Here is a 26,940-nt window from a genome sequence, read left to right as displayed (position 1 = left end):
GTGATCCAGAAATCCATAGGCCGCCTACGGCTAGAGGCACCAAGGGGGATCTACCTATCCACCTGAAGCGCAAACGATTAAGGTAGAAAAATGCAAAACAACCCAGGGATACACAAACAGAAGAACAGCAAAAACCGTAGGACCTCCCTAAACGATTTACGAAATTCACAAAAGGGGATAGGATAGTAGTTTTGTTAGGTGCCAAGCGTCAAGGGAAAATGAGCGAACCAATTGAGGGACCAGCCAAGGTCAAGGAGATGAACCTAGCCCAAGAAGGGAAAACACCTCGACTAGTGTTCATTGCCAATGACTTGACTGAGGAAGAAGAAACGAGTCTTGTCGCTCTCTTGTTAGAGTACATAGACGTGCTCGCCTGGTCCTTAGAAGAGCTTAAGGAGGTAGATTCGAGTGTCATGACTCACAACATACCCATGACGCCATGCAACGTGGGTCAAGCAGCAATCGTACCATATGAATCCAAAACACGCTCATGCTGTCAAAGAGGAGATTGATAAGCTAATGAGAGCGGGATTCATTTATGAAATTGAATACACAGACTAGGTGTCACCCATAGTCATCATAATGAAGAAGAATGGAAAAATCTGAGTGTGTGTCAATTACAAGAAGGTGAACGCTGCTACTAAGAATGACAACTATCCATTGCCGTACACCGAGCACATGCTTGAGAGAGTGGCTTCTCAGGGTACAACCAGGTGCAAGTACATCCTGCGGACGCACAAGACTGCCTTCCACTGAGTGGGGCGTCTTTCCTTACATAATCATGCCCTTTGGGTTGACAAATGCCCCTGCCACCTTCCAACGCCTCATGTGCACCATCTTTAAAGACATGCTTCGCAAGGAGTCGGAAGTCTTTGTCGATGACCTCTATGTTCACTCGACCTGGATCAAACACTTAGACAAACTCTACACAGTCTTTGAGCAGTGTCGCTTATATCGTCTCTCCTTGAACCCCTTAAAGTGCCAGTTTTGGGTAAAGCATGGATGCATCTTAGGGCACATGGTATTGAAGAATGGCATTGCCACTGACTTTTCGAAAGTTAGGGTTATTGTTGACCTTCCACCCCCAATCAACTACAAGGGAGTTCAATGCTTCCAAGGCCATATGAGGTACTATTGGCAGTTTGTACTGAACTATGCATTGATTGTGAGACCCTTGTACAAGTTGTTGATTGTCTTCGAATGGACCGAGGCATGCAACGAGCATATGAAGAGTTGAAAAAGGATCTAACCACAGCACCAATTCTACGAGCCCTAGATTGGACCACTACTTTCCACATGCATATCGATGCTTCTAAGTTTGTCGTGGGGGCAGTGTTGTGCCAACCTGGCGAACACAACTTAGACTATCCAGTGAGCTTTGCTAGGAGACAACTCACTGAGATGGAAATGAACTACTCGAGGATAGAAAGAGAAGGATTAGCCATGGTGTCTGCTGTGAAGAAATTCTGGCACTATCTATTGGCCACACCTTTTACCTTTTTTGTGGACCATCAAGCCCTGCTCTATCTAGTAAACAAACCTTGTGCTACAGGATGCATAGCTCGGTGGCTCCTTCTGCTCTTGGAATTCGACTTCTCCGTGGTTGTACGAAAATGAAAACAACACTACATGGCTGACCATATGTCGCGCATTCCCACGGGAGAGGCCGCTGGACAAGGCATTGTTGATGAATTACCCGACGCCCATCTCTTTAACCTCTCTAGTGAGAGAGATTTATTCAAGGCTGATCTAACGCCATATCGGGCGGATGATAAAGTCCAAGTGCTTGAACACGGACTACCTAATCGACCGATAGAAAAAGGCCGACATAGGTGATTAATCCTTAAGATCCAGCCCTATCACCTGATTGCAGGCCAACTCTACAGGCTGGGCCAAGACGGATTGCTGTGCAGATGCGTATGCGAACATGAGATGCACGACGTGCTCTCAGAGGCGCACGGCGGCATTGCTGGAGGGCACTTTAGCGGAGACATGACAGCACGAAAAGTGTTGCAATCTCAACTGTGGTGGCCCATGCTTTTTCACGATGCAGCCCGATTCGTCAAGCATTGTGACAAGTGCCAATGGACAAAATTCTTGATTCGCAAGGATCAGATGGAATTGACCCTTGTTATCGCATGACAACCCTTCGAAAAATGGGGAATTGACTTCATAGGACCCATCAGTCCTGCTGCCCAGTATTCACAGGCCAAGTACATCATTGTGGCCACGGACTACCTCACAAAATGGGCTGAGGCAAGAGCAACACAAAAAAATGACACTAGGATGACTTCCAAGTTCTTATGGGAGCAGGTGATCTCACGATTCACCTGTCCCATCGAACTGGTCAATGATCAAGGTACGCACTTCATCAACGAAGTGATAGCGCATCTCCTATCCACCTTTCTCATCATCCATAGCAAATCCTTGCCATACTACCCTCAGGAAAATGGCCAAGCAGAATCCACGAATAAGATTCTTATCAATGTCCTAACCAAGGTGGTCTCAGCCTCACGTAGCGACTGGGGCAACAAGCTGATGGCAGCTCTGTGAGCTTACCGCACAACTTATAAAATGGCTATCAATCAAACCCCCTTTAGCCTGACCTATGGAACTGAAGTGGTTCTACCATTAGAATTCTTCGTTCCTAGCCTGAGAATAGCACTTCAAGAACGATGGGAAGGGAAGGAGGCATGGACGCAACGCTTGGTCAAACTCGAGCGCCTCTCAGAAACTCGCCTTCTAGCCACCCACGCGCTTATATATGAGAAGGCCCGACGCAAGACTTGGTTTGACAAGCATGTCAAGCAGCGCGACTTTGAACAGGGAGACTTAGTGCTCCTCTACTCAGTTAAGGGGCATAAGCAGAAAATGAAATTTAGAGGTCTTGGACCTTTCAAGGTTTGTGCAATCAGTCGCATAGGCAATGTCGATTTCGAGACCTTAGATGGTGAGGGCATAGGCTTCTTCAATGGTAGTCGTGTTAAGAAGTACTACCCTCCCACCCATCCTTTGCACGAGCCCTCGATGTTAGAACCGCCTGTCAAGATACGAGTGGCCACAATCACAGAGGTTGATGATGAGGATGAGGAAGCCGTAGAGCCCGCATACCTCCATATTATTACGGTCTCTGCGAAACAAACATGCGCTTTCAACGCCTTGATCGATGAGGGAGCAGACTTCAATGTCTTAACTCATGATCATTGGACTCAACTTGGCAGACCACCACTTCAACCCACTAATGCAAAATTAAGCCCATATGGGGCCCACCATTCCTACGCACTTCTCGGCAAGTGTAGAGCCACCATTTCTATCGAGTCTGAGACTATCCCAATGATTTTTTACGTGTTGCCAAATGCTAAGTATGCAGGCACGGAGTCGCTACTGGGGCAAACTTTCAAAAAGTAGACTCGCTGCAATGTTGATTATGAGTCACAGCGTATCCACCTCGCAATAGGCAACGTTCGCATTGTCACAGCCTTCAGCAAGGGATGCGCAACCTCATCACTATCCGCAATGCCACCAGTAGAAATATCCGTAACCAACTCCATGAAGGGGGGTATTGCGCGACCGCCACCGCCCAGATTTCATGAATCACAGCCCACAACAGCAAAACCTAAAGCCCAACAGCCTAGATCTCAATGGCAGCCTAAGCAGCTGCAACCGCTGCCTAGGAATCGCCACTCTTATCCTCATAAAACCAAAAACGCTAAATCTAAGAGGCTAGGACGCAATCACAAAAAGCACCGCATGATCAAGCAAAGATGGGTCCCTAAAACCCTCTTGCATGCGCAAGGCTACTACATGGGCAACACCTGGCTGTGGATCCCTAAGGTCTACACAGCCAAAGGCACTACTCATACGTCGCCCTCAAGCTTAATCAACCCAAGTCCCATAAACCCTCCAAACCATTCACAACAGCGCCCTCCAAAACCACAGCCATCTGACTCATCCACGCCTAAATCTAAGAAAGTCACACAAGCCTATCGGTCCAAACAACAGACTCCGTCACATGAGTCATCACCCGACCAAGTCAACCCGACTCCTCAAATCCACCTTGAATGCACCAGCCTGTCCGCCGTGGCTGCTCCTAATCTACCTATAATCTAAGCAGCTCAACCACAGACTCAAGCACACACCCAACCGCAACTCTTCGTTGCCACCAGCGCTAGTTCTAGCAAACCGCGATCACCCGTCGGCCTTACGCCCTCCTATGAACACAATGGAAGAGATTAAGTCTTTATGGGATGATATTGATTTTGAATGGCTAGAGGGCAAAAGAGAGCATTAAAAAATTCTTTGATGCATATACAATATGATTAGGCACCAGTAGAGATGGAAAAGACCATGTTTTGTGAAGAGAGAAAAAAAGACATCTTTTGGGATCAAAATTAGTCCACCTTGTTGATGTGGCACTTAGAAGTAGTAGTGGAGCAAAAAGGAGATATGTAACTATCTTTGTAAGATCCCATGTATCACATGTGTGGGTATTAAAAAGTATGAGCTGATTTTAAGGATCTTGAATGCAAAAAAAGTGTAAATGAGTATTTCAACTTGCAATATGATTGGGTGCCTTTTGAGAAAATAAAATATATTTTTAAATAAAAATTAAAAAATAAATTTTAGGAAAAAGATTAATCCAAGTTGCTAATGTGGCACATTTGGAAGAGTAGTGGTCCCTTGTTGGAGGATGAGCTGATGTAGAGGACTTTAATGCAAGAAACTATATAGAAATGAGTATTTCAACTTGCAATATGATTGGGTATCTTTTAAAAAAATAAATCCAATTTTATAAAAATTTATTTAAAAATATTTTTTAAGGAAAAAATAAATATGAGTTGCTGATGTGGCACTTCTGGAAGAGTGGTGGTCCCAACTTGGAGATAAAAAGGATTAGTTACTAGGGTGAAAAGAAAGGGAGACCCCCTCCTTTCGAGGTAGAGTCCACCACAAACAGTGGGGACAAAAGGGCATGCAATGATAACCATTGAAGAGGGACTAATCCAAGATTAAGGATTCCTAATCAATTTCTTACGAGACCGTTTTTGAGTCCATATTCCCCCTAATGAAAAGCCTATTGGCTTATTTGGGTATTGGACAGTCATCTACCACCACCATCTTTATTGATAGCTAGAGCATATTGATAGTTGCATGAAATTCAATATTCCATACATGTATTAATCACATTGAGATGCTCTCAAATCATGTCGAGGTGAGTCTCTATAGGAGAGATGAACCTAGATTATGTGCCAACATAAGAAAACCTTATAGATCTTTTCATGAAGGCTTTGCCTCAAGAGAAGTTTGAAGCTTTCTGCAAAGCTTTGAGCTTACTCTTCTTTATGGATTGATCTAGTCAATTGAGCATGGCACTTCTCTATACATGAGTACTAACTCTTATTCACTGCATCATTTCTAGGGGGAATTGTTACCATACTCTCTTAGTGATGTGTATGAATACAGCTAGGACTTTTAGGGCACTTTTTTCTCTCTTTAGGATATGTATGAATACACGTAGGACTACTCAAATGAACAAAGTTTGAAACTATCATGTTAGTTTTGAATGAGATTGGTTCAAGCACAGACCATCTTACTGACATCATCATTGATAAAGATACCTTAACATAGTTGATGAAGCTAAGTGTCTTCATTGTCTTCCTTATGCGGAAAAAATTGAAAACAAGGTCTACTCTTGGATAAATGCCTCAAGTCTATGTCATACAACTTTGTAGTAATTGAAAGGTAATCTACGTTAATGCCCATAATTTTGACATTTTGGAAAGTTAGTGTACATGTATGGTATTAAAAGCTAAAGATCTCTAAAGCATTCTTTTGCATTTATATGCTTAGTGATGTTTGAAAGAAATTAAATCTCTTGAACAAGAAATTTTAAGATGATGCTCTAAATATCACAATAATCACTTCTACCATCAAAGTTTAAAAAAATCTCTTAAAAGAATGTTCTTGGAGCATCCATTTGAGCGAGTACTTCATATCTTCTCAAGTTTATGAATGATAAAAGAGATGGCTTGCTATGCAATATAAATCAAAATGGGAAAGAATAAATACATCAATTCCTATTCATAAAAATGCCTAGACAAGATAAAGAATGGACAAGGTGATGTTGATAGTTTTGTTCAACTTGCAAAAAATTCGTTTGAAAAGATAATAGATTATGTGAATGAGTGATAGGCTAGATATATGTCTTTTTTATGAAACAAGATTATTCTCGCTAATATCTTATCTTCTTCATTGAAAAGAATGAGAAAATAAGGTTAATATATGGATGGATAAGTTATTGCAAAAGTTTAATGGTTCTATTTTAGATGCACAAGGATGTAAAAATGAAATCTATGCATTCACTAATACATTGTATTTTTAAAGTTAGGAAATGAGTATGAAAGATGCATGATGTGTGTTCTCCAACAATTTTGATTGGAAACAAGCAATATATCTAAACTTGATGAGGCTATGGCAAACTTTTCGGTTCTTTCTACTTCATTAGTAGCATATGAACAAAGCTTCTATATGGATCATCACCAACTATTGACGGTGTAGATCCTTGATGCATTAATTTGAATTTCTTTTCTTAGGCCTAACATCAAAAGCATTGACTAGGCCTTGTTCGATGAGAAATGGGAGCTTGTAAAGTCATGAGAAGACAACTTAGTTTGTAGTTTCCATTTGTTGTTCACCTTAGTTTTCTATCATGATGAACCTTATCAATGCTATGTACATTTTCCTATCATTGTGAACCTTATCAATGACTATGATGAGCAATAATTTAGATGTTGGAAATCTTTTTAGTCTTAAGAACATGAAACATGATTTTTATTGTGCTTTTCTCTTATGCTAGTTTGTCCTTGTGTTTTGTATCACACATTGTGGGGCCTTGCCATCTTTATGTTAAGAGTTGAAATGACTTAAGTTCTATCTAAAAAATCCTTCTTGAGATCTTCTTGAAAATCTACACAAATAATGGGTAAAGGTGTTGACAATATGAAACTCATAAAAAAGGATAAAGAGGGCATTAAATTTTTCTTGAAGCCCAACCTTGGGTATCAAATTTATAGTCTTTAATTACCAATTATGTGAGTCACTTTTTGGCTAAAGGGATTGTCTATATATAGATACCCTCTATATCATGTGTAATCAAGGCCTATGTAAGAATATCCTTATTTGTGAATTTTCATTAAATAAAACGCACCCTTTTTGCTTTTCAATCTATAAATAACCCAGTTTATATGGCACCCTATTGTAGGTAAATACTATGTAAAAATGGTATCTAAAAAATGCCTTATGTTGAATCCATGTGATACACATATATACTTATGAGTGACCTGCCTAAGCTTTTCAAAGTAGATTGTGCAACATGAGTACCATGCCAATAATGGTTCGAAATATATTTCTGTTTATAAATGTTCTGGGGGTTGTAGTCACCTAAAGTCAATATGGTGTGGTGGTATATAACACGTTTAGCTCTCATTGATGAGGATTTGAATCTTAACTCTTACATTTTCTTTTTTCCATCTCTGTTTCTTTAGCATTTCATTTCTTTTCCTCATTTGTTGGTAATGTGACTATTTATATTAGAGCAAAAGAAATAGATACATTGCAATATACAAATAGATAGCAAACATGCTAAACTTAGGATGATGCATAGATCGGATGCCGTATGCGTACGTAGCGAGCACCAGAAGGTCCCCAAGAACAAAGAACTCTACTTTTGCCTCAAAATCCAGGAGAATAGACTTGCACGACATGAAGCAAGAAGACCAATTGGGTACAATCTCCCCCCATGCCTTGTGTTAGCACTCCAGAAAGCATGTATTTAATATATTATTCATCTCCAAGCTAAAAAATAGCCCAAATTTACAATTAGCATGCTTTAACTTTTGTGGATCCAAATAAAGAATAAACCGATTGGGCGTCCTAAGAGTCGGGTTGTGCCCAAATACAATGACCAATAATGAATATTTAAATCGTGTACCCATGCGCATACAAAATAATAAATATATGTCAAGCGCTTTAATAAATAAGCACGTCACAATAAATATTGGCTCCACATCTAAGACGCGCACCCATCAAAAATTATAATTTCTTATAAATAACTTGAATACACGCTATTGCCCAATGCTTCCAGCGCCATCGCCACCTGCTCTAAACATCAACTGAAGCATTCACAATTGTTAGAAAATAATAAAATTAAACTGACAAAAGTGAATACCTAGCAGTCTTTAGCTACAAGAAAAAAAAAGGTTGGAACTCTATCCTAACTTTAATTCAATACGAGTGTGCACTCCAAACTCATAAACGTCCATTGATTTAGATATGTATTTTATGAAATCACCCACTATGGAATCACCCACTTGCACATTAAATTAACGAGATGCCCGAAAAGGACAGGCGTCCCCATCGAATTTTCACACAAGAAATCCACCTTGTATACGAGCCCTGGTAAATAAATATAATTTTATGTAATCCACTGCAAAACCTCACGAAACCCATCGTGGAATATGCCTCTTGGCATCATACCCCCGGGGTGGGATAGCAATTGTCCTCAATTACTATTAGCTTAATGTGGAGCGAGTAGTGAGGGGTAAGCACTTAGGTCACGAGTGTGCATCCATTGGGCCTCTTCAACAATATGATTTTTAAATTTCACCAAATATCTAGAATATCTACGGCCAGTTCTAGTGGTCATAAAGTCTGTATCTAAAATAGTCTCAGGTTCAAGGATTTCCGTTTCTTCTTCTAACAAAGGAGGATTTTCATAGACAGGATGGACATGTAATTGGCCTTTGAAAGGTCATAACAAATTGATATGAAAAGTATTGTGGATTTTCTAGTGTTGGGGTAGTTATGATTTAAAGGCATTGTCATTGATTTTGTGAATGATTTTGAAAGGTTCCATAAAATCTAGGAGCTAACTTTATAGCAGGGTGTTTCTCAACACTTTGTAGTCTTCGTTTTTCAATTCTTAACCAAACATAATCATCAACTGTAAAAATCATAGCTTTTCTTTTCTTGTTTGCTTTTTTAGTATATGATTGCTGGGCTTTCACAATCATATCTTTAACTTCATAAAAAATAGTAGCATGCATGTTGGCAATATCATTAGCAGCTTTAGTTTTGTTTGACAATGAAATAAGAGGTGTAGGTAATCTATATCCATAAATGATTTCAAAAGGTGTTTTTTGTGTAGCTGTATGTGGAGTGTTATTGTATGCAAATTGAAGTAAATGCAAGTGTGTATCCCAGGTTTGTAGTTTTGAAATTGTGTATGTACGTAAGATTGTACTGTTTGTAGCTTCTGTTTGCCCATTTTTTTCAAGATGAAGTGCTGATGAAAAATCAATCTTTGTGCCTAAATTAGCAAACAAAGTAGTCCAAAAAATTATTGCAGAATCAGGAATCACAATAAAAAATAATAACTTTTGGTAAACCATGGTTAGTGAAAACAGTTTTTAGAAACAATTGAGCAGCTTGAGATGCAATTAATGTTTTCCTGCATGGAATGAAATATGCATGTTTGCTAAACCAGTCTACAATAGTCCAAATCATATCGTGATTAGCTTGAGTGTTAGGCAGATCAATAATAAAATCCATTGAAATATGTTCCCATGGTCTTTCAAGAATCGATAAAGGCATTAACAAACCATACTGCTTACCATGGTGTCGCTTACTTCTTTGACAAATTAAACACTGAGATAAAAAAGTAGAAACATTTGATTCCATATGTGGCCAATAGAAATCTTCAATCAAAGTACATAAAGTGGAGATAATACATCTATGGCCTTGATATGGGAAACAATGAATTTCATGCAACACAAATGATCTAAATGGAACATTTACACATAACCTTTTCTCATAAAAGATAAATCCATCATCATAAGACAATGAATCAATGGGAATCTTGCATAAGGACAGCTCCTATTCCAAATCCACTAGCGTCAGTGATTACTAGGAAAAATGGTCTATTAAAGTCAAGGAGTTACAATACAGGAGCATGGATTAAAGTATGATTTTCAGATATAGAATACCTTTCTTTAATAATTTTGTCAAAGGTAATGCAAGCAATGAAAATTTTCTCACAAATTTTGTGTAAAAGCTAGCAAGACCTAAGAAAGAACGTAATTCATGCACATTTTTAGGTATCGGCCAATTCAAAATTTCTTCTATCTTTTTAGGATCAACTTTAATACCTTCAGATGAAACAATATGTCCTAAGTATTCAATTTGTGTTTGGAAAAATTCACTTTCTCATTCTTACTGAAAACCAATATGTCATCAAAGAAAACAATGACATAATGTTGATACTTCAAAAATATGTGATTCATCATATGACTGAGAATGTGGCTGGTGCATTAGTTAAACCAAAATGCATAACAAGGAATCCATAATATCCAATTGAGTTCCAAATGGAGTTTTGAAAATATCAAATGTGTCTAGTCGTACTTGATGGTATCCAAATTTAAGATCTATTTTGCTAAATATTGCAGCCCCTTGTAGTTGTCCATAAGATCATCTACCCTAGGGATCGAATATCTATTTTTGACAGTGATTTTATTTAGGAGACGATAATCAATGCACATCCTATAGGTTTTGTTTTTCTTTTTAACTAATAGGACATGTGCATCAAATGGAGAACTACTGGGCCTAATGAGTCCTCGAGTTAACAATTCTTCAACTTGAGTTTGAATTTCTTTCTGTTCAATTTGATTATATCGATAAGGTGCCTTACATGGTGGTTGAGAACCTAGAATTAAGTCTATTTTATGATTTTCAGGACGTGTGGGTGGTAAACCAGGTGGTAAGTCAGCAACAAAACAATCTTTGATGCATCTTATTTTCCTTAACTTCAATTTCATTCACCCAAATTAAATAGGATTTGCTACCTTTTCTTAGTGCACGTTTAGCCTGTGTATGACTAAGCAATGGAAAGTTATCAAAAGTGTACATACCATGCAATGTGATTTGTTTCCCATGAGAATGAATCTTCATTGAATGCATGGAATAATATATATCGGGATTATACTGATGACACCAAGGCATTCCTAAAATAATATCACTAGATTGCAAATGCACAACTAAGAAATTTCTATGTTCAACATAATCACCAATTTTAATTTCTAAGTCATGCACTTCTTGTGTTCCATTGTATCTAGTGCCTAAGAATGCAGCCTTGATGCGATAATGAGTAGAAATAGTATGTAAATTTAATTCTTTGACCAATTTTGCAGAAATAAAATCATGTGTACTCCCATCATCATGTAAAACAGTCTTTTCTTTACTATGCATAAGGCATTTCATCGTTAATAAAGAGTGGGGATTTGGTATACCTGGTAAAGTATCTGAAGTGGTGCCATTATCATCATCGTCTTCCGTGAAATCTAGCATTTATTCATGGTCTTCATCTTCAGTTGCTCCCAAATAGTTGATATGAACAGTTGGTTTTTTGGATTGACAATTCATCGCTAGATGTCTAGGTTGATGGAATTTATAACAGACTATGGATTTGGATTTAGAAACATTATTGGTAATAGCGAGAAGTTTATAAATGTTGGGATTTGGTTGAAGAGATGGCTTAGGATTTGGGTTTGTGTTTGATGGTAAAGTAGGGGGTCGTGTCCAAGATTTACGGAATGAAGATGGAAGAAAGCGGTTTTGATTGAATCTTCGAAAATTAGAATTGAATTGCTTTGTACCGAATTTACCATTGTTTGAGAATTGTTGTGGTCGCTTCTCTCATCCTTGAATTTTGTCTTCAGCATCATGGGCCAAGGAAATTGCATCTTCGAGAGTCATTGGCTTGAACATGTTCACTTCCACATAGAAGTGACCAAACAAACCACACATAAACGTGCACTTATGGGTCGCCTCAAGTACATCTTCGAGCATTCAAAGTTGCAATAAAGCATTCCAAAAACACTCGGTATATTGTGAAATAGGCTCACGATCTCTTTGTTGCAGAAGATCCCACTGTTTGATTGCTTTTTCGTGGAATTGGGGTGGAAGAAAATTCTGCAAAAATTTATTTTCGAAAGTTGCTCAAGTAGTAGGACAATCAATGCTTTTGCACACAACAGTCCACCATAGGGATGCTCTGTCCACTAAATGATTAGTGACACACTTAATTTTGTCTTTTTCGGCATACTGTTCTTCATGGAAATAATCATCAAATTGACTGATAAAAGCAAGTACAGTCTTTCCATCGTGTGACCCATTGAAAGTATGAAATTTGAAATTTCTTTTCTTGTCTTGGTTTCTTTCCGAATAGATTCTGCTTCAAGTGCCATATCGATCGTACGTCATATAATAGCTTCAGGTTGCGGTCCATCTTGATCAGCAGTAGATCATTGAAGATTGACCAATTGAGCTTGCAGAGTTTGATGTGATCTTCATTCCTCTTGAAGCTGCATCATAATTGGGTCTAGTTTTTGTTCCATCGTTGGTTCTGGTAGATCACCCTCGACCATAATATCTTCCATATTTTGATCGGTCATTTCACACAACCTCACACACTCGAAAATCTTGCTAGCAGGATGAGCATAGCTCAAGGTCGGGTTTACAAGGCTTGCTTTTTTTATAAAAAAAAGTGGATTTTCAGCCATCTTTCTTCTTCACGGTTACGAAAATTGATATCGGCCTTCTTCCAAGCGGATACATCTTCTGTATAATCTCCGTGTGATACTTTGCTTGCTGAAATTTGTCTCTATCACAGCGCAAGTGTGAACAAGGGCTTGCAAGGAGGCCGAAAACCAGTTTGCAATAAGACGAGTGTGAATGCCCGCTATGGGAGAGGTTGGAGCTTTGGAAAATTTAAGCTTAAAAGCTTAGAAAGCTTTAAGCTTTGTCTTTTTAAGCTTTAAATGAAATGTTTTTTTTTTCCTGAATCAAAATGACTAGGAGGACGAGAGGATGTCGGTACTGAATTCGGTGCCGTTCAACACATCGTGCCACCGCCGTTTGTACAATTCCAACTCTTAAGCTTTTTTTAAAGCATAAGTATTAAGCTTGATTAAACACTAATCTTGAATTCTTTCAGAGAAGAAGTAGACTTAGCAATGGAACTTCCCAGGTGGTCCTCTGCCAATAGAGGTTGGTCCTTCGTGATCCAATTGTGTAGCAGAGGGTTCTTCACTGCTAGGAACACATTGGTATTAACAAATTGTCGCGAGACTGACTATAGAGCCCGTTAGTTCCAAGAGATTCGCCTTTGCGCGAGATGGCAAGTGATTGGAAGCCCTCGATCTCAGCTTCGCTTTGATACTACTCCTACATAGATTGGATGTTGTATGCGTACGTAGCGAGTGCCGGAATGTCCCCAAGAACAAAGAACTCTACTTTTTGCTCAAAATCCAAGAGAATAGACTTGCACGACATGAAGCAAGAAGACCAATTGGATACAATCTCCCCCCATGCCTTGTGTAAGCACTCCACAAAGCATGTATTTAATATATTATTCATCTCCAAGCTCAAAAATAGCCCAAATTTAAAATTAGCATGCTTTAGCTTTTGTGTTTGCTTTTGTCCAAATAAAAAATAAAGCAATTGGGTGCCCCAAGAGTTGGACTGTGCCCAAATACAATGACCAATAATGAATATTTAAATTGTGTGCCCATGCGCATACAAAATAATAAATATATGTCAAGTGCTTTAATAAATAAGCACGTCAAAATAAATATTGGCGCCACGCCTAAGACGCGCGTCCATCAAAAATGATATTTTCTTCTAAATAACTTGAATACACGCTATCGCCCAGTGCTTCCCAACGCCACCGCGACCTACTCTACACATCAACTCAAGCATTCACAATTGTTAGAAAATAATAAAATTAAATTGACAAAAGTGAATACCTAGCAATCTTCAGCTACAAAATAAATAAATAGGTTGGAACTCTGTTTCAACCTTAATTTAATACGAGTGCGCACTCCAAACTCATAAACATCCATTAATTTAAATATGTATTTTGCAGAATCACCCGCTATGGAATCGCCCACTTGCACATTGAATTAACGAGATACCTGAAAAGGACAGGCGTCCCCATCGACTTTTCTCACAAGGAATTCACCTTGTGTACGAGCCTCGGTAAATAAATATAATCTTACAGAATCCACCGCAAAACCTCACAGAATCCACCGTGGAATATGCCTCCTGGCATCGTAGGAAGAATAATGCTTGCAAGAATGTCTTTCCCAAGGCAAGCTAGTAGCTTAGGACACATGTTGGTGATTATACAAAATCTATTAGCTAGGTTTACAAGCATCGAAGCAGCACCCTTGAAGAGTTTCTTATTCTTAGAATCCCATGCATCGAGCAAAGTAGCACCCATAATCACACTCCAAAATGGCATAAAGCCAAGATACATCCATTCTTCTATACCTAGTAGAATTTGTTTCCTATGATTACATCATGAAACTTGCAATAACAAGCCATCTTTAAATGTTCTTCCATAGCAACCAAACATATCTACACTCCCTATAGTCTTCTCTTTAACATGGCATATTGGACACATAACAAAATCAAGTTCCATCCTTTAGTATGTCCCCCTTGGCTACCTTTTTCATTGCACTTTCCAACAAAAGAGTTACTTATAGGAAAGGGAGAGGCCTTCCACACTTTCTTCCCCATTATTTCTTCAAACTGGTTTACATCCCTCACCTTCCAATATGCTTTACAACTCTAAACCATTTTACATTATCATTTTAAATTTTGTTGATGTTGCTCTTTGTTGACATAGACCATCCAATCAAGTATATTGCAAGCCATGCAGGGAAGCTTCTTATCCCACTCCAAGTCTCATGTAATACAAGTAAGGGGATAGAGAACTGGGATATGATTTCTTTGTGAAGGTCAAATGCATGTCCATGTATCCAGATAACAAAGTGGAGCCTTGGAGGGATATGGTGAACAGTCCTCGAAAATACAAAACCTTAAGCAAACTGAATTGGTTAAGATGGAGGTTGGCCACTTGGAAGCTATCTATGAAAAGTGCCATGGCTCATTAAGCTATTATGGTCAATCTGTATGTTCTATAGGAGGGTGGAGAAATACATACCACAAATCTTTTGGGAATGTTAGGAGTTAGAAGCTCTTTAGGGACAAAATGACTAAGTGGGTGGATAGTGTAGGCTTGAAAAGTAGCAACACATTTGAATGTGTTGTGTTAGGTGATAGGAGTAGGTTGTTGGATGAGAACGAATACCAAAATTTGTGGCAGCTAATCCTAGTAGCAACTGTGAGATGCATCTAAAATCTTGGAACAACCTCTTCCATAATATGTTTGACCCCAACAAGACCTTGGTTCAAGAGGTTGGTGCTGTCAAGATGGAGATTGTCGCTTTGCTTTAGTAAGTTGAAGTCTAAAGGATATGCTTGTAACATTTAGGAACCTTAATAACGCGATATAGAGTGGCACTTTTCAAAACCCCTTTTCAGAGGCTAGTTACCATTCTGGCTTATTACACTTAATAGGTATTGTAAATATTATCCTTTAAAAAATTCCCTACTCTTTAATAAAAAATGATCATTTATATTCTCATGAACCATGTTTTTAATACAAAACTCAAAAGATTAGCTTTGTTGTACATGTTTACAATGTAAACAAGTTTGGTTAATAAGTGCAATTCATGCGACAAATGCTTTGTATATATGTTTGTGAATTGTTGGAACCACTCTGAAGAGATCACAAACAAGCATTAGGATATGGTGCTAAAAAAGGTAGTGGCCCCCCAATATTTGATGCTTACATCCCCCAAAAAGGGTCTGTTTTCTTCACAATTTCTTGAAGTCCAATTGGTTGGAATGGAGTAGAATGGACGATGGTTGGTGCATATCGAAGACGATGTCCACCCACTTTTCGGCCCTTTTCTATAACCCTTTTCTTCGAAGGCAACTTGTGATTTCCTCCATCATCATTGATTAAAGAACATCTATATCTGCTTTTCATACTTCATGATCATTTTCCATACTTCATATTAGAGAGGGATGTTATGGGCATGAAGATTGAATGTTAAAGAAGGATTGTGTTTGAGAGCGCTCTAAGAAATTTGAAGCCATTAGATAATTTTATACATTGAAGGAGAATATTTAACTATCCTCAGAGTTATAGAAAAGAAAGCTTAGGTTGGTAAAGTGGCCTATGGTATATTGTGAGGACTCTAGGTTAGGTAGGTGCCTATGGCTGAGAACTTTGCCTTCTTACTGAGGACTATTATGGTTGTTTTGTGATGTGACATATTCCCTTGCTGTAAATATATTCCCTTGCTAAGGACTATGGTGGTTGTTTTGAGACGTTACATGTTCTCCTGATGTAAATATATTCCATGCTTAGAAGTGACTCAAGCTTTATAGCGAGGTTGTCTTTGCCAGAAGCCTCCATAGCATGGGCGGCCTTCCAATAACCGCAGAGAGTCTGACTTGCTGTAAATAAGATGGGCTTAGTATACATCTTTATGAACGCGAACGCATAGCCTTTGGCCTATCGAATCGATTTATTTCTGGGACATCTCTCGAGAGCCGACGGTCAGGACTCAGCACCCATTTCCACTCAGCAGACTAGCGCCTCCACGAAAGTCCCCAAAAAGGGAGATGAAATGCACGGAATGACGTGTCTGCTCTGCTCTCATCCGATGGATGCCTTGCGTCAACGTCAAGACATGGCAATGAAACGTGAACTAAGCTACACACGTCCTTGCCCGTCCTTTCTTACCCCCTCAGCTTGAAATTGAATGCGACATCTGCTCAGATTTTAGCAGCTTTGATTAACCGCCCTATAGAGATTCAAATAGATATGATTATCCGCATTATAAAAAGATCTATGCAGCTATGAGTTCTGGTTTACAGAAACTTAAAGGGTACTAGTAAAAATCTGTAGGAAATCTCCAATAACCGGAAACAATCTAGTAAAAACATTTGCCACCCTTTATGGAACACCCTCACGATTGTTTAAAATGTGCAACCTTGGAAAGGTAAAGGGGCTAACTTTGTCTCACCTTGGAAAGATTAAAACATTTGCCACCTTTTCTAGAATACCCTCACAATTGTTTAAAATGTGCAACCTTGGAAAGGTAAAGGGGCTAACTTTGTCTCACCTGATGAAAAAACAGAAAACTTTAGAGGGATTTTGTATTTTGAGAAGTGTGAGACCTCGGTAGTAAGGTAAAGCAACTAGCTTCATTACACCTAGAGAAAAAGATGCCACTTTAGAGGGGATTTTGTATTTTGAGAAATTTGGAAATTTGGTGTTATAAGTAGGTAGGTGATGTCAAGAGAAAATGAATGAGTCTAGTTATTGAAATTATAAATTTATGTAACTTATGTAGCTTTACAAAAATCCATTCTTAACATGTTTTTGAAAGTACTGTTATCGAGTAATCTGACACTTTTAAACAAATTACTAATTGACAATAAGAATCAACTATCTTCTCAATTAGAGTTATAAGATAGATAAATAACAAAGAACTCCTAAGCTCTTTTCTAATTAAAACTTGACGATCCATGCCTAGGCCACATAAAGCATGACACCAAGCTAGTGCTTCATACTAGGAAGTCCTCCTCAACATACACAAAGAGACTCTTGCACAATTTTAAGCAAACTTGTTGCTTTTTTTGCAATGGCTAGACTCCAAAAATCTTATCTTGGTTCTCTTTCAATGTAATCAAGCCTTGTAGTTGTATAAGTCATCCTCCATTAATCCTATGATCCACCAATGTGTCAGATCAAATGCCAATCACCCACATACTTGTGTAAGTTATGATAGTTGGCTCTTGATAAATCCATGTAATAGCTCTAAATGCTATATAAAATCCTCATCCCTGCACTCATGTGTTTGACCATTACAGTTATTCCTTCCTTCAATTATCATTCCTCCCTAATTCACTACAATTGTATGTATTATGCTGAGAGTGATGAAGAGGAGATTCAGAGCAAGTTAACCAACATATACCATTCTTCCCAAGTAGGAGGTAAGTTGATATCTCCCAACCATTCACTTGCTTGTGCCTATTAAGAGAGAGAGAGAGAGAGAGAGAGAGAGAGAGAGGATTATTGGGAGAGGGAAGGGTTTAAGGGAGTGCTAGGGGGTTGACACATGGCACCCCTAGAGGTTTTGTGAGGGTGAAGGAGGTTGATACATGGCACCTCCCACAAAACCTTTCAAGGACATATATCATACATTTCAAAAATTTAGAAACAAAAAAGAACCCAAATCCTAGCTCTTTATTTTGTAAATTATTTGGAATTGATACATGTGAAAGTTGAAACCTTTAATACCTTCAAAGCATGTGACTCCTTTTAAGAAAGACCAATGAAGTTGGTTGTACACCAAATTACAAATGCCCACTTTGAAAGTCATTTACCATTAAATATATTTAGTTAGGGATTGGGTGTTCACTCTCCTTTGCACACTAGATAAAATATGATGTGTTGTTTACATGGTAAATTGGGAAAGTACCCATTTTCTGCAAACTATATCTGTTTAGTATACTGTCAAGTGCTCAGGTCCATGCTTAGTTTGAAAAGGTGCATGCCACACTCTATGTAGGTGAGTTGTCAAAATGTCTATATAGGGGTTGCGCATATCATCTCCTATACACATTGGAGAGGAGATGGCATGTTACTAACATAAAAATTCGTGAATTCCACTTGCTTCTGGACACAAAGCCAAGAATTTGAAATTATCTCAGACACCCATAAATGCACTCTTAATTTTGCTATGTTTGTGATGCCAGGAGACATATTTCACAGCGGATTCCATGAGACCACGCTGGATTCCGTGAGGTTTTGCAGTGGATCCCGTAAAACTATATTTATTTTTTGAGGCTCGTACACAAAGTGGATTCTTTGTGTGAAAAGTTGATGGGGACGCCTATCCTTTTCGGGCGTCACATTAATTTAATGTGCAAGTGGGTGATTCCATAATGGTTGATTCTACAAAATACATATTTAAATTAATGGACGTTTTATGAGTTTAGAGTGTGCACTCATATTAAATTAAGGTTAGGACAGAGTTTCAACCTATTTATTTATTTTGTAGTTGAAGACTACTGGGTATTCACTTTTGTTGGTTTAATTTTATTATTTTTTAACAATTGTGAATGCTTCAGTTGATGTGTAGAGCAGGCAACGGTGGTGTTGGGAAGCACTAGGCGATAACATGCATTCAAGTTACTTAGAAGAAATTATCATTTTTGATGGGCGCGCATCTTATCATTAAATGTGTGACGCTAATATTTATTTAGGCGCACTTATTTATTGAAGCACTTGACATATATCTATTATTTTGTATGCCCATAGGCGCATGGTTTAAATATTCATTATTGGACATTGTATTTGGAAACTGTCCGCCGACTTTTGGGCCGCCCAACTGCTTTATTTTTTATTTGGACAAAAGCAAACACAAAAGCTAAAGCATGGTAAATGTAAAATTGGGCTACTTTTGAGCTTGAGATGAATAAATTAATAAATACATGCTTTGTGGAGCACACACACAAGGCATGGGGGGAGATTATACCTAATTGGTCTTTTTGCCTCATGTCATGCAAGTCTATTCTCTTGAATTTTGAGCTTAAAGTAGAGTTCTTTGTTCTTGGGGACCCCTCCGGCGCTCGCTACGTACGCATGTAGCATCCGATTTGTGCACCAATTTGAACGCTAATGTAAGTGTCATGCCACAACTAAGTAAATTTCACTTGTATAGTCATGTTTGATTATGAGATGTGGCTAGTTTATTTGACCACTCTTAACTTTGTGTCATAACTTTAGAGAGTTTATGGAGTACCTCTTAAAATGATAATACTCCATCAACATGGAGAAGTCCAAAGACTTGGCAATCATTGATTGATGAAAATCATGTTGTCTCTCTTGAAGTCCTTTTTCTCTCCCCTCTAAATGGTTGTCTTTGTAAGACTTCAAGAGTTGGTCATCCCCTCCAAGAGTTGTAAATATTTCTTGATAATATAATATACATTTTGCATGCGAGAGAGAGAGAGGAGAGGGAGAGAGAGAAAACACCCATTTTCTTTACATTTATAAAATAAACTCTTTTATCTCCAAAAATAAAACATCCACACATTTCAAAGCTAAGTGGACCACTTAACTCAAGTTTACACTAAATGATTGTCACGAACCTCCACTACCTCATCTCAAGTTAACACACTAAATGATTGTCTGGAAGTCTCAAACCTCCACTCCACTACCTTAACTCAAGTTGACACTAGGTAATTGTCTCGGACCTGCACTACCTTGTCAACGCACCACTATATAAACATATCCCCTCATCAAGGGCAATGCTAACAAAAAGCCTTCGTCCTCGATTTTATTTTCCAGAAAGGCTGTAAGTGAAAGTCTATACAACACGGCCGAGTGTGAAAGAGGAGTATTTTATTCAGCTCGTGTACTGAGACGGGTGGTTAGTCGGAGTCTCAGATGAGACGGATGCAGTCTGGGTTAATGATCTCCATGGGCTCCGACGATAAAAGCATGCCATCGATCAGCAACATTGTCCGCAGTACTGGTTGCTGTGGACCTTCAGCCAATTCCGATACGTCGGGGGGTGATACAATGGTTGCTCGTGTGAACGTCCTTGGAACTGCGCCTTCTTCCGATACGCCTTCCTCCGATACGGTAATTAATTCTCTACCCTACCCGTCCATTTTGACGTAATAGGTAATCTCATGTCAGCCGGGATTTGGTGGCGGCTAAAGCCGCCCCTCCAACCCAAGAATAAAAGAGAAGACTGATTTTCTGTGCTCTGGTGACTGCGCGCGCTAGCAACGGAATATCGACTGTCTAATTCGTGATATTCTCGAAAAGGAACGGTCGTACGCCAATCCGGGCGAGACAGACAAAGAGAGTCTAAGCCGAATATGCTCCCAGTACCTGCACGCGGACGTGCTAGCCCTGGAAGTCATCGCTTCCTCTGATGTATGGTAGCATCCTCATTTATTTAACTTAGCCTCTTTCTCACAGCTACCCTTCTAATTTATTTAACTTTTCTTTTTCATGGCTGGCTTTGCTCAAGTTTACACAATCACAGAAAATTTGACGCCCGCATTTCTTGTTTTTGGCATTGTGTGTAATATGCTTAGATTTTTCAATAGTTATAGACTTAATCCCCAAAAGTGGAAGGTATTCCAATAAACGGAATATTGGGCATCCCCTAGAATTTAGGCTAATTTAATCTCAACTTACTGCTACTGTTTACGCAAGCAGAGCCTGGCATTTCTATTGGAGCCTTGGCTACGTTGGGTAGCTCAATATGAGAGCTTTGACAAAATGGAGTCTGAAATCCTCGAGATGTTTAAGCACGACGGAAACAAGGGTACTATTTACATCTTTTTGATAATCTCAATATCAATACCCCACTAGCCCAATTTCCAAAGAAAAAAAAAGAAATCTCAATATCGATATTTGAGATATGTTTTTGGCCCTTTTTTGCTGGAACGCTTCAGAAATACCGAAGCATCACCACCCGAGGAAGCTATTGCTTGATTCCCACACCCCTGACACCTATCGTTGGTTTACTGCAAGCGTAGCCGCCGAAAACAGACATGAGAAAATGGTGCTGGAACTAATCGATAACCTCCATCCATTCACAGCAGGCACGTATAACTTATGCCTGTTAGATGTTGGCTCTTCCAATATATACAGTAATACAATGTGAGCGATCATGATAAATTTTATATATAACCCGCACAAGCACACTTTTCATAATTGTAGAGCGGAAGCACTCGGATTCTTGGCTTTACATTATATGGCGGTTTCTTGTCGGCATCGGACACAATGAAACAAAGGTTAGTGAGTGATCATCGCTTGATTTTGTTAAATATGAGGCCCAATTCTCGATCCTACGAAGATAATGCATGATCAATCACAGCGTTTTGGTACACCTGAAGTCCACGACAAGGGTGCAATTTCAGTTAATGTTGAATCTTGATTGATTAGCAGGAAGTTGGAACATTTATAACCAGAGAGTTGGCCTTGTTTTCAGGGCAATGGGCGATGGACTTTTTTCCCACGTACTTTCAGAAGTTACATGGATAATTGGACATTCTTGCATTTTGCGGCTGCATGCGGAGATCTCAACTGCGTGGAGGAACTGGTAGGCAAGGAGAATGTGGACGTGGAGGAGAATAAGGAGAACGTGAAGGTCGAGGATGTGACTACCGACAGACACAAATATACCCCATTGCATTTGGCATGCTACCATGACAATGCTTCCATCGTGAAGTTACTTCTGAAGAAATGTGCAGATCAGGTGAGCAAGGGAGACAGTAGAGGGCGCACACCACTACACTATGCTTGTGAACGAGGATGTTTGGATTCAGTAAAAGCATTGCTTAAGCACCAGGACGTGATCGTGTCAAAGATTCTGGAGGCCAAAGATAGAGACGGGATGACCCCATTACAGCTTGCTGCTTGTCGAGGTCAAAGAGAAGTAGTAAGCGAGCTCTTGTCAAAGAGCGGTAAGCTCTCAGTTCTTGTCCAAGCCTGCGGTAGGAATGTTACGCACCAGAAGCTCTTCATCAACCGCCTCCTTTGGCAGCGACAGGAACAAGTGTGGCCTAGGTTTGACCTCAATAAAGCTGAGATCGAGTCTTGTTTTGCTCCAAATGCCTACTTCCTAGAGCCTAACCCAATTCGATCACAAATATGGTGTCCGCAAGGATTCACCGCTCTACATCTGGCTATTGTATACAGACACGTCGACATCGCTCGGCAAATCTTGCACCATGGCAAGAAGCATGCAAAAGTGCTGTTGGCAAGTAAAGATGCCTTAGGTCTCACGCCTCTCGATTGGGCCAAGGCTATGGAAGTCGACCTACTCCCTACAAGTAGGATGGGCATTAAGCACTGGGTGGAAGATGATAGTAGTAGTGACGAAGACGAGGGTAATAGTGGTAGCAAAGGCAAAGGGGTGGAAAGGGAGTCAATATTGGTGATGCCCATCAATTTTGTGAAGGCCAAGATGCATTATCGGGAGGTGAAGGAAGCAGAGCAAGAGATAATGAAGGTGGAATGGACAATCCACATCAGCGAGGCTCTCCTAGCCAGGAAATGGGATGAGGCCAGATGGATAACAAGCCAGGGGGTGGAAGATCAGATAAAGATAGAGGGCGGTGTGTGGGACCATCTAGAACGAGCAATGTCTTACGTGCTGGACTTTGACCACACCAGGGAATACCGTAGATCTCTGATTCAGGGGATGCTGGTGGAGCTGGTGAAAGGAAAGGCTTTCTCCGACAGCAGCTCAACAATGCAGAAGTGCTTGCTGTGGGCAATCAAGCAGGAGATGGTGGATGTGGTGAAGGTGATTGTGAGAGACACCAGCAAGACCTGTGACTTGCTGAAGCTGGAGTCAGCTGTGAAGATCAGTGAGGATGTAAGCAATGCACTTGATCGTCCTCTTGCAGAATTAGCGGCGGCGGACAATACATCTAGCTCGACACGTCAGTCTATGAAGAGGAAACTATCGCCATCGAAGCCTCCATTGGAGGCAGCCTGTGAGGTAAAGGGGGAACGTGGAGCAGAGATGGTGGCAACGATCGAGGAACAGGAGAACGTGAAGAAGTTGCTGTACGAGGAGCGCAAGGTGTACGTGGAGTACTCCAACACGATCCTGGTGGGGGCGGTTCTGGTGGCAGCATTGGCCTTTCAGGGGTGGGTGCAGACAGCTCAGGGCTATCCCGGCATGCCGCTCGAGACCACCACCAAAGGCATGCGGCTCTTTGCGCGCTGCAACAGCCTGGGCTTCTTCTTCGGGATGGGGGCCGTCATGGCGGGCGCGGTGGGCGCCATGCCCTTGCGAAGTGGCCAGCTCGTGCAGTACAAGGAGAAGGTCATCCAGGCGGCGTCGGTGGCGAGCCTGCTCATGGGCCTGTCCGTGGTCTGCGAGGTGGTTGGCTTCTCCAGCGCCATAGTCTCAGTGCGGTCCCATCGCAGAGACATGCTCCTCTCCAGCAGGTTTGGCACGGTCCTCATCTTCCTGCTCTCAGCCTGGTTCCTGGCCCGCCTCAACAACCTGCGGAACGTTCTGAGCCTGCTTCTGGAAGCTCTGCCCAACACCTTCTTAAAGTTCGTCACCGGCATGCTCGCGTTCTGGCGCATCCTGCCCGAGTTTCGAACCTTCAAGCGCTGGGTCGTCTATCCACTGTATGTCCGTGTCTTAGCGCCTCATGCTCCTACGGCTACAGCGCTCGTTCAGGAACACTGCCAGCTAATTTGGCGTTTCAAAACCACCATAGAAGCTCTGCCAGAGAGCTTGGAGAGGCGGTTGGACAAGCTGAACCGGCACTTGGACGAGATAGAAAACCAATACCACAAATCAGACCAAGGAGACAAACTTCGCATGGACGAGCATAGAATTCTTATCAACCGACCTGAAGTTGGTTGAAGGCCGGCCTTAAAAGCACTACAAAATCTCAGCCGTTAATTTTACCTCACTATTAATATAGATTTAACGTTTCCTTGAAACTTGAAAAAGAAAAAAAGGCAAGCTTCCACTCTAGAGCATCTGACCTTCAAATTCCAACGCTTTTCTTTTTGAGAGAAGTTGTAATGTGTTATTAAGTACAGCAAAAGCAAGAAAGGACTCACATCATGACCTTGAACCAAGAGTCAGGCTTTAAATTTGACGCCTAATGTTGGGCTTCAATCAAATTTTATTGACACCTTTGGCCTTTTTAATGGGCATCAAATTGACACTTTCATAGTAATTTCAGGCGTCAAAACTTCCAACATGTGTTACTCATTGATTAGTGATTGCTAGTAATTATCAAAAAGTGAAATCGACATATGAATTTAGGGGTCGATTGTTTTGGAGGAGACTACCACAATGGCTATGAGGGGTTCAAAGATAATAGCAGGCCCAAAAGTATGAAGCTATAGCCTGCATGTAATAGAGGGAAAGGTAGGAGCTTTAACTCAAAGAGCTCCTGAAGGTTGAATGTTTGATGCTAAAGGCAACTAGATACTTTGCCACTACACTTGTATGAACCTATGTAGCCTATCAACATTTAGCCTTTGATTACTCAACCCTCAATGCTTGCACCTTCATAAATTACGAGTGTAGGTTCAAACACATCAGGTAGACCGTGCACGAATAAGTTGGGCCGATCTAATGAGGACAAATCGAGCAAAAGGGGTAGAGTCACAATGCAAATGTGATTTATAGTAGATATTCACAAGTCACACAAATATAGGTTTCTCCTCAAAACATGTGGCTCCATATCTTAATATAGCCTTATAGATTTGAAAGTGATCCTGCCACTCATTGCAAATTCTAGGGCTTAATTGAGTCATGACCAAGCTTTTAAATCAATGCTAAAAAAAGCTATTGAGCATGGGAATTATGCTTGTGTGTCTTCTCGCTTCATTCTACATGTATGTATAGATGTATATGGTGACACCTTACCTAATGTTATTAGACTTCAGCTGCAACCTTGACCTTAATTCTTAGACTTCATCTTGACACCTTGCCCCAAATTTTTAGGTGTCGTTTGATGCCCAAAATGGCCATGACGCCCATTTTGGGCTTCAAATTTAAACACTGCCAAGAGTTGGTTTTAGGAGCCCAAATGCGCATTGAACTTTGAGTCTACAAAGGCGGAGCATCCCCATGCAAAAGTCGACATTTTTTGGAGCATGCCAATAGTGAAGCTTCATAGGCACTATGAGTTAGGAAGCCTAGAGTTGAAAAACAGAGGTACGAGAAGGAGAGAGAAGGCAAAATTATAGTGGTATTATCCAATAGGAAGCTGCCATGGTTGTCGACTCACTGGAGTTAACGAAGTGCCTTCATTTTTGGGGGTACTTCCTCGTGACTAGTCATCACAGTACCAAACAATGTGCTTATTGGAATAACAAAACATGTAGCGTGATAATGAAAGACACAATATCGATGAGAGAGACAGTACACAACATGTAAATGGGAATAGGAATCCACTATGATAAGAGTATAATGGTTGAGCATCAATCTCTCTCTCCACACCAAGAATCTGCAAGTGATGCCAGGAGGCATATTACACGGTGGATTCCGTGCCACGGTGGATTCCGTGAGGTTTTACGGTGGATTCCGTAAACTTTGATTACCGGGGCTCATACACAAAGTGGATTCTTTGTGCGAGAAGTCGATGGGGATGCCTATCCATTTCAGGCGTTTCGTTAATTTAGTGTGTACATGGGTGATTCCATAGCGGGTGATTCCATAGCGGGTGATTCCGCAAAATACATATTAAATTAATAAACGTTTATGAGTTTAGAGTGCGCACTCGTGATAAATTAAGGTTAGGATTAATTTCTAACCAATTGATTTATTTATGTAGCTGAAGACTACTAGGTATTTACTTTTGTCAGTTTAATTGTATTATTTTACTAACGATTGTGAATGCTTCAGTTGGATGTGTAGAGATAGTAGCAGTGTCGGTGGAAAGCTTTGGAGGATAGTGCGTATTTGAGTTATCATTAATATTTTGATGAGCACATACCTTAGGCATGGCGCCTATATTTTGTCGCGCCTATTTATTAAGGCGTTGGATATTTATTTATTATTTTTGTATGGGCATGGACGCACGATTTAGATATTTGTATTTGGATATTGTATTGGGTACGCCTGACTTCTTGGGCGCCTGCCCATTAGCTTTATTTCTATTTGGCACTAAAGCAAACTCAAAAGCCAAAAGCGTGCTATTTTGTAATATGGGCTATTATTTGAGCTTGAAGATGATTAATACAAAAATACATGCTTTGTGGAGCGCTCACACAAGGCATGGGGGGAGATTGCACCCAATTGGTCTCTTGTTCATGTCATGCATACTTTCTACATTGAGTTTTGTGCAAAAAGTAGAGTTCTTTTGTTCTTGGGGACCTTCTGACGCTCGCGCTTACGGCATCCAATCTGTGAACCAGTGGTATCAGAGCGAAGCTGAGATCAAGAG

At 40.1% G+C, this 26,940-nt stretch overlaps 1 protein-coding gene across 2 annotated transcripts; it reads left to right on the top strand.

The window, feature by feature from the left end:
* The first annotated feature begins 20,307 nt into the window (after positions 1-20,307).
* Positions 20,308-24,722, top strand: LOC148015019 (uncharacterized). 2 transcript variants are annotated; one of them, XM_087665681.1, is made up of 6 exons: positions 20,308-20,629; positions 20,777-20,929; positions 21,218-21,326; positions 21,541-21,606; positions 21,725-21,798; positions 21,996-24,722. In XM_087665681.1, the coding sequence occupies exons 1-6, from the start codon at positions 20,432-20,434 to the stop codon at positions 24,396-24,398; spliced, it is 3,003 nt and encodes a 1,000-aa protein (XP_087521807.1). In that variant the 5' UTR covers positions 20,308-20,431; the 3' UTR covers positions 24,399-24,722. The 2 variants fall into 2 exon arrangements, with proteins under 2 accessions (XP_087521807.1, XP_087521806.1); XM_087665680.1 differs by having other exon boundaries at positions 21,457-21,606.
* The last annotated feature ends 2,218 nt before the right edge of the window (positions 24,723-26,940 follow it).

The sequence above is a fragment of the Lygodium microphyllum genome, chromosome 24, assembly GCF_053477565.2.
Source record: "Lygodium microphyllum isolate KBCC chromosome 24, Lygodium_microphyllum_v1.1.10, whole genome shotgun sequence".
Taxonomy (NCBI): domain Eukaryota; kingdom Viridiplantae; phylum Streptophyta; class Polypodiopsida; order Schizaeales; family Lygodiaceae; genus Lygodium; species Lygodium microphyllum.
The sequence above is the reverse complement of the archived record's forward strand: the minus strand, read 5'-3'. Positions and strand labels throughout refer to the sequence as shown.